Source organism: Humulus lupulus, chromosome 5, assembly GCF_963169125.1.
Source record: "Humulus lupulus chromosome 5, drHumLupu1.1, whole genome shotgun sequence".
Lineage (NCBI taxonomy): Eukaryota > Viridiplantae > Streptophyta > Magnoliopsida > Rosales > Cannabaceae > Humulus > Humulus lupulus.
In genome coordinates, this window is record NC_084797.1 from 204,807,518 (window position 1) to 204,817,114 (window position 9,597).

The following is a 9,597-nucleotide window of genomic DNA, read 5'->3' on the forward strand; positions in this document are numbered from 1 at the left end:
TGAAGTCAAACATAAATATACATATTTTTCTTTTGTCATTTAGTTTTTTTAATGAAAAATTACTTATTTTAATTGCTCTAACCATTAATTAAATAATATATATTTATATATAATTTTTTATTGGCTTTAAAATTTTTTAAATTAAATAATTAAAATTTGATCAAATAAACTTTTTAAATTCATAGTTTTAATTTAAAATTTTTAATATTTTATTATATTGAAATTCGTAGATATTTTTTCTAAAAGAAAATAAAAAAAGGTATTTAATTGTAAAACTAGACCATATCTTTATATATATAATTGTGTATCTAATTTGGTTTAATTATGTTAATATGTTTATGTCATTCTTCTATAATATACACTATTATTTATTTATTTAAAATTTATATGACAACGAAAGAAACATAATACAAATAAATTAATAATTTTTCTAAATAAAATTAAGCAAACGTACATTGTGCGTTGCTTATACCTAGTATATATTATAAATATGAGTTTAACGGAAATTGTTGTTCTCCGTTAGTTTTAACACTTTTTTTTTATTGTTTTCTAACACTGTTAGTTTTAAAATCATCTAAATATGGTAAATATTTTTTTAAAAAAATTAAAAATTAATAAAGTCATTTAAATAAGGTAGATAAATTTAAAAAAATCTTTTAAATAAAATGAATAAATTAAAAAAAATAAAAAAATGAACAATAATTTCTCATCACATATTTAAATTACTATATCGATTATATTTTCAAAACTATAACTGAAAAATATTTACGTGCTTAAATTTAATTTTTTTTCTTTTATTAATGATTTATTTTGTTATGTTAATTAATTAAATAATATACATATATATATATATATAAATTTTTGTTGGCTTTAAATTGTTTAAAATTAAATAATTGAAATTTGATCTAATAATTTTTTTAAATTCATAGTTTTAATTTTAAATTTTTAATATTTTATTATATTGAAACTTGTAGATATTTTTTCTAAAAAAATTAGAAAAAAGTATTTAATTTTAAAACTAGAATGCACCATATCTTTATATATAAAAAGTGCGTATCTAATTTGGTTTAATTTTTTTAATATGTTTATGTCATTCTTCTATAGTATACATTATTATTTATTTATTTAAAATTTATATGATAACGAAAGAAACATAATAAAAATAAATTAATAATTTTTATAAATAAAACTAAGCAAACGTGCTTTGCATGTTGCTTATACATAATATATATTATAAATATGATTTTAACAGAAATTGTTGTTCTCCACTAGATTTAACACATTTTTTATTATTTTCTAACACCGTTAGTTTTAAAATCATCTAAATATGGTAAATAATTTAAAAAAAAAATTAAAAATTAATAAAGTCATCTAAATAAAGTAGATAAATTAAAAAAAATCTTTTAAATAAAATGAGTATATTGACAAAAAATAAAAAATAATAAATGAATAACAATTTCTTATCACACATTTAAATTACTCTATCAATTATATTTTCAAAACTATAACAAAAAAATATTTATGTGCTTAAATTTATTTATTTTTATTTTAATAATGATTTGTTTTATCATTTAACATATTTTGTTTATCCAAACATATATGTAATAGCGTAATAAGACATAAATATATATATTTTCTTATTTTTCTCTCTAATTTTTTTAATGAGAAATTACTTATTTTAATTCCTCCAGCCATTAATTAAATAATATATATATATTTATATATACATTTTTGTTGGCTTTAAATTGTTTAAAATTAAATAATTGAAATTTGATCTAATAATTTTTTTAAATTCATAGTTTTAATTTCAAATTTTTTAATATTAAAATTTATAGGTATTTTTTCTAAAAGAAAATTAGAATAAAAATACTTAATTTAAAAACTAGAATGTAGCATAACTTTATATATAAGGGGTGTGTATTTAACAAATTCCTGGTTTCATGATTTTTTTTATGTTATAGACAATACTTTGATTTAATTTTTTAAAAATATGTTTATGTTATTCTTTTATATATATGTGATATTCTTTATTTATTTAAAATTTATATAATAATTAAAAAAACATAATAAAACTAAATTAATATATTTTTTTAAATAAAACTAATTAATCGTGCCTTTCACTTTCCTTTAACCTAGTATATATAAAAGAGAAATAAATGAAATTAAGCTATTTAGATTATTCTTAAATTAGGAATAAAGAATATGGGAATGATTTTATATTCTCATTCTTTTATCAAAATACATAACCACATTTATTTCATTATGACTATTATTTTTATCATTATTTAGAAACTATTAACAAATCTTTCATATGTACATTAATTTACATTATTAAGACATTCATGTTAACATAAAACGTTCAAAATAACACTAATTTCTTATAGATTTCGATTTAAGACATTAACAAGTTACAAAATTGTTCTAAAAATATGAGAGAATGCAAAAAAAAGAAATGTGTATACTTAAATTTTTTAGAAAAATTAATAAAAACGTTACTAATTACAAATATGGATATTAGCAAGAAAAGAAAACTCCTCATAAAACAAAAACTCAAGAATAAGAAGTTTGATTAGTAAAGTTAGTAATTATATTTAATTAGAAATATAATATATATAATTATAATTTTATTTGGAGTGTGGGTCCAAGCAAAAGTAGTAATTAGTCTGGTTGGTAGTTCAAGATCGACGAAAAAAAATCACCTGTTTCTAAATTTCCTGTCTCTTCCATGTCCCACCAATTATTTAAAGACACTTTATTTATTTATTTAATATATATTTAAATTATTTACAATTTTTTCTTTTCCCAACTATATATAAATATAGTGTCTTAAAATAATTGGTGGGACATGGAGGGGATAGAGAATTGGGGACATGTGATTTTTTTTGAAGATCGACCAATTCCAATTCATATAGTTCTCTTCTTTTGTAGGTTTTTTTAGAAGGGTAATAATCGTGTACACACACAATAGAATGGTGAAATGACTATATTGTCCAATAGGAAGATGGGTCCCACATCAGTATCTTCTGAAAGTGATGGCTGTGCATTTGCTTCTGCAAAGTTACTCGCCGTACTTGACACGTGTACATATGTGGAGCTTAGGTGCATGATTGGACCCATGTGCTGACTCACAGGAAGTTTCCTGTCTATTTATTATTATTTTACTTAAATATTATTAATATTAAAAAAATATCAAAAGCCGTCTTTAATAGGGGCAGAAAAAACCTAATCTACGGTGTGACCAATGTGGTTTTTTTTTCTTTCAACATTTTCTGGAAATTAACTTTGATGAGAGTGAGAGAAAGCATAACTTTTCAAAAATATCCAAAATACCCTTTTGAATTGTGAAATATCTTTTTTATTTTGTACTCAAATTTACAAATAGTTCCATACTCTTGTCACCAAGTACTATGTACCAACCAAACCCACATGAAGATTGATGATTGTTTTCTACATAGTGAATTTTTTACATACAGAAATACCATTAGTCCCTAAAAAATGACATATTTAAAAAAATACCCTCCAAATAATTTGCTCTGATTTTTTGAGTAATAATGCAGATAACTCAACAAGTCATATCCAAAATAAATACACTTCCTTTAATTTTTTGAATAAATTCTTAAAGTTATCATACTATTTCATTTACCCCCTCTTTTTATAATAACTTATGTACTTATACTACTTAGATTTAATCAAAAACAAGGGTTTTCTCCAATAGAAATATTTGAATTCTTCAAGATTTTTATAATTTCATCGATGCATATACTCATATACCAAACCCTGTTTATTAATCTCCATAAACTAAAAACAATAATAAAGAAATATATGTTACATAATTGGGTCTATACCATTTTAAGTTAATGTATTTTTGCTTAATTTTTTGATGGATCTTCTGCTTTAAAAAACACATTTTTGGATTCCGTATTTTATAAAATAATTAAAAATTGTTATCTGAATTCAAATTCAGATGAAATATTTTCAAATATAATGACGCAAAAATTTATGCATGTTATAGATCCACACATTTTTCAAGTTGAAAATCATGTAAATAAAACTTGAGGGCAAATATATTTAGACTGAGTTTGAATTCAGAATACCATTTTTAACAATTTGACAAAATACAAAAAAAAAAAAAATTAAATAAAGGGACTATCATAGAATTAACGTAAACACATGGAGATTTAAAATGGTATAAATCCCACATAATTTAAAAATATATATATATGTGTGTTAGATAAGTAGTATAAATGAATGTACATATATACCTATGTATATTTATAGGGTTATTATACACCAAATCAAAGCTTAGTTAGACATGAGTTGGTGGAATCATGCATATCTTGTCTGAAAGGTTAGAGCTAATAAATAATAACGACTTATTACAAACGAATTTCCTACTCTATATGTATCTGATTGACTCTTTTATGTGATCATTATGGTTATTTTTTCTTCTTCTTCATAATAGACTATAATACATAATATATAATATATATCCTTATAAATTACCTTTTTGTATTTCCTTCTATTGTTAGAAAATCTTAGTTCTTCCAAGTGAAAAAAACATGATATACATTTACATTATTGAATTATTGTATTTAAAAAAAAAATTATTGGAAATATTTATGAGTATTGTAAGTGAATTCCTGTATTTTTTTTTTCTTAAGTGCAAAGAGGAATCCCTAATTAATTGTTTTTTCTTTTAAGTAAAAAAATTGCGATATATAAAGCATGTTCTAACATGTTTTGTCTGACACGTGAACAATCGAATTAGGTGATCACATGGCCACAAGTTTAGAATAAAAATATATTATTAGTTAAGTTTATAATTTCTTGAAAATAGAAGAGGTAGATTATAGAACATGTAATTCTATCATATTCAATGTATAAAGATATAAATATTAGATATAACACATAAATACATTTATGTAAGAACAAATACCCTTCTTTTAGAAATATTGAAATTCTAAGATCATAATGGTCAATGATGCATTACCTTTCATTCTAAAAGACAGCTCTATTGTTCTCCTCAATGTATTCAAATAAATCATATATTTTGAATAATTCATAAAAAAGTTCACTTTTATATAAATATTAAAATCTGCCCATCTATTTATCTTTTAGGTTCAATTAAATAATTTTGAATGTCCAAAAATATACAATAACTGAAACTAAAATCTATTTCAAGCACTATTTTTTTTTTTTTTGCAAAACTACTAATTAAAATTTGAGTGAAATCAAATTTGTACGATACAACAGATCTAAATATTTTTTTAAGTTATTTAAAGTTGATATTTAGTATTTGTTAAATTGTTATTGTTCTAAGAGTTCTTCAATGATGATGTGTAGTCCGACGAGTACAATGTTTACTTCTAGATATGCTTGAGTTTTGAAATTGAACATCTTTTCTACTCAATTTATTAGTTTAATTAGTATTTCAATCACATGTTTATCGAATAAAAAATTAAAGCAATTAAAATTGAAACTTCAATATGCCACATTATTTTTTATTTTAATTGAAAATTGGATTCTACTAGTTGCGCACAAGAAAGGAACCAAACCATTTCTCAAAGAAAAAATCGTGTATGGGCAGGTGTCCACTATGTGGGTAGGTAGAAATGTGAAAAAAATTCATCAACCCACAAGGTACAATTAAGTAAAAATTTTAACACCGATTAAAAAAATGGTAGTGTCTATCCGAAAATAAAGAGCAGGGTGAGAGTTCCTATTTGAAAGCCTCAGACGGCTTAGGGTCTGATTGGTTCGCGATTAGAAAACTGTATTTTTAAAAAGTGAGATTCTGAAATGAAATCTGAATTTAGTGACTAAAAACGTATTTCTGAAAATGTGATTGGTTCAATATCTGTAAAACTGTTTTTGAGTTTTAAAAAACTGAATCTGTGATTGGTATTAAATTTGAAAATATAACAGAAACTAAATATGTGATTGGTTCAGCTGAATCTAAATATTATTTTAATTTTATATATTTTATGTACCATAGGTTGTATGATATTACATTTTGATTTATTGATAAATTTAATTAAATAAAATTTAATAAAATTGATAAATTAAAATTTAATAATACTGCATTGATTAAATTCATAACAATATTGCATTGTCATTAATTTTGGTTTTTTTGCAAATTAAAGTTACATTTTTTCAATTAACTAAATATTGTTGCTATAACTAAGCCACATTTGTCCGAGTCATCTCTAACATTTTCCATCCGAATCATATAATCTTGACTGAAATTAATCTCTGTTGTCTCAGAAATTCCTACTTTATCACCTTCTTGTTGGTTTTCTATTGTTATATTAAATTGGCTTTCAACTCCTTCAATATCTTCTATAGGTGTGTCATTAATTGAATATTGTTCAAACATTATTCTATCATTAATAGAATGTATTTTGATCCAGTTGTGGATAGCGCAACATGCTATTGGTATTCGACGTTGTTTTCCAAGCAATGATGGAGGCATTGACTTTAAAATTGGAAACCTGGCTTTTAGAAGTCCAAAACAACATTCAATCACATTACGCAATGATGAGTGTCTATAATTGAATAACTCCCTCTTCCTCTAAAACAACGCAAAGGGACTGTAATGGTGTGATTGTGGTGTGGTCGACTGCTACTTCAAACAAAAGATGATGACTATTTATGTTCTCTGCTTAACTTTACATGTAAACAAAAAAGTTCAAACCATATGATAAGGAATATAAATTTGCTTAGCTTCAGTGTATGCTTCATTGCTTCAGTATATATATACTAGCAGACAGAGTGACACATAGATTTTACACATTTTCAGAGATAATTTTAGAGACACAAAAAAGTTTCACTATATAGCTTTATCATCCTTACTAAGTTATAACATTTGTATCACTCCCTTTATTGTTAAAAGAAAAGATTGTTGGGCATTACTATTAACCTTTTGTTTGAAATAATACAAAAATGGAACTGTCCAAAATGTTTTGGGTTGCCGACTGAGTGTATTAGTTTTGAGATGTACTTGCACACAAGTACACACTACTATAAGCATCCAAATACAACTCTTTATTTTAGAAACTTAAGTAATATGTGATTCCTCTCTTTGCACACACACATATGTATATATAAATTGTCCAATATTACTCAGCATTTTTGCAACTCTTTTAACAGTGCTCTTTATTTTAGAAACTTAGGTAATATGGGATTCCTCCCTTTGCACACACACATATGTACATATAAACTGAATCCAAATATCAGAGATGATTGAGAAAAGGTTCATAGCAAAACAGAAATACAAAGTAAGATTGATGAGTAACTTTTGAACTAATTCCATACCCATCTAAAGGCCATGGCTAATCTGACTAACGTACCAAGGTTTCCAGGATCCTACAGTGGATAACTAAAATGCATAAGTAACATAATTTCTACAAGGTTCCTGAAATCAGTTAGCCTCTATTGCATGTTGCCATTAAATTTAAATACCAGACATGAGAAAACACACTTGCCTCGTCATATTTTAAGCAAAATAAATAAATAAATTAAAGAGATAAAAAAAAGGAGGAAATTACAATGAAACTCGAACACATAAGTACTGCATAAATCACCTGGATGCCGTCAAGGACCAGAATCCTATGTGCAACGGGGAACCATCTTTCACAACCTGCTTCTTGTTGTTGATCATCTAAGTTTAAAAAGCTGGTAGGAATGCTCATGAGACCAATTGCTTCTATAGATTCAGTTGATTGCAACCCAGAAAGCTTTTTCATCACTGCAGAGCTCACACGCACGATACGACCAGAAAAACCACCTATCTCTCCAGATATTTCAGCTTTATTGAGTACTAGAAAACAATGCATTTTGACAGTTTTCTCTTGTATTGATTCTTGAAATTCATATATCTCCCTAATAACTTGCACAAGTCATAATTTTATCATCAGTTAATGACACTATAGATAAGTTGTTACTGCTGAAAATGGATTAATTTGGATTTCTAAGTTATAATGGCTGTGCCAAAAGTGAATCTAGAAAATAAAAAATAAAGAGATATTTGAAGTGTAGCCACGGTAGCAAAAAAAAAATTAAAAACCTATAAAATCAAGAACTAATCTAGGATCTAACATTTCCCTTTAAGCAGAAATCTCATAAACTATGATAAGCTGGTAATCTAATCAGTTATCTAATCTTAGGCTTCATTCATCTACCAACTAAACTACCTTAATCCCCTGAAACCTAAGTAGGGAGTTGGCAGCATTTTGAGCTAGGAGTTGAACCAATGTCGCTATTCCAAACAATTCACATTGATGAAACAAGTATATAACACTAGTGAAGTTATTCTATAAGATTTCATTCAATGTCCCCAGTAATTTAGAGATCTAGAACTTGCTAAACCAGTCAGTCCCTATGCCAGGATCCAAAAGAACAAAACTTTCTGTAACCATTTTCACCAGCAGACATTTTAAAGTTTTTAATTTTACTAGATAACCATTTTCACCAGTCAAGTGATCAAACCCATGATAGTCTCACAAGGTTTTACAAGAGTTTCCTGTATTGCTCATTGGGCTTAAGCCTTAATGGTTGAGGCCAAGCAAACAATTCATCACTTGTCAATTAACTATTCACAAAAATTCTTTCTTTTCTTTGGCATGAGAAATGGTTCCCAATTTCATCATATATAATAAAAAAAAACACCATACGATTAGAACGATAAAATTAAAACAAAAATTGATAGGAGTACTTGCGAGCACAGCCTATACATTGCCAATAATTATACTCCAAAGAATCAAAATCAAGCTCATTGAGGCTTTGTTTTCTATCGAAACTCCATATTTTTCCCGGAGAAAGTTCAATCAATTAGAGAAGAAGGGTTAGCAAAGAAACCTGATAGGGGTGGCACCAACGACGAGAACAGAGCCATGAGTATGTCGATAAGAGGAGTTGTGGCGGAGCTTGAGACAGTGCTTCACAAATGGGTTTGAAGTGCTCGTAATGGATTTGACATGAGAAGGCAAAGGACTATTCGAACCCACTGAGACTTCGCCATGATTATCTTCTGAGTAAGTGTTATTATGGAAATGGGTTCATTGTTCTGGGATTGATAACTCTGAATTCCATAGTCTGAGCTTCGGAGGAGTTAGAGTTGACCGAGAAATCACACCGTCAAGGCTAGAACAACCACACCAATGACGAGATGATGGAGATTGTCTTGGGCAGTTACTTTCACAAATGGTGGAGAGGAGGAGAGCAGAGAGAGTGAAGATTAGGATATCGATTTTTGGTTTTTGGAAAAAATTTCAGAAAAAGAAGAAAACGTGAAATTGTTGTTTTCAATCTTACAGCACAAAATTAGAATCTTTATTTGAATTTTGTTTCCAAAATTAACCTACCAATCAGAGATTTTTGTGAGTCCATGTATTTTAACTTTTCAAATTGATAAAATCGTATCCAAATTCATTACCAATCATGCCCTTAGTTTTTCCTGTCTTTGTGATGGATTGCACGTCGAAAATCGTGCAACAACCTCTGACCTTTGCAGTGGTCTGGTGCCATGACACCCAGGTTTTAATAGGGAAACCTTATTTACGGGATATAATTTTGAAAGCTTCCTTCACCTTTTCTTCG

General features: G+C 26.3%; 1 protein-coding gene across 3 annotated transcripts; it reads right to left on the reverse strand.

Moving 5' to 3' along the window:
* Window positions 1-7,096: 7,096 nt before the first annotated feature.
* LOC133833933 (uncharacterized) lies at window positions 7,097-9,100 on the reverse strand. 3 transcript variants are annotated; one of them, XR_009893219.1, is made up of 3 exons: window positions 8,857-9,100; window positions 7,584-7,881; window positions 7,097-7,365 (listed from the first exon to the last, which is right to left on the reverse strand). XR_009893219.1 is itself a non-coding variant. In XM_062263515.1 (3 exons), exons 1-3 carry the CDS (start codon window positions 8,891-8,893, stop codon window positions 7,303-7,305), a joined length of 405 nt encoding a protein of 134 aa, XP_062119499.1. In that variant the 5' UTR covers window positions 8,894-9,100; the 3' UTR covers window positions 7,097-7,302. The 3 variants fall into 3 exon arrangements, 2 of the variants coding, with proteins under 2 accessions (XP_062119499.1, XP_062119498.1); XM_062263515.1 differs by having other exon boundaries at window positions 7,584-7,888; XM_062263514.1 differs by lacking the exon at window positions 7,097-7,365 and having other exon boundaries at window positions 7,377-7,888.
* Between the last annotated feature and the right edge of the window lie 497 nt (window positions 9,101-9,597).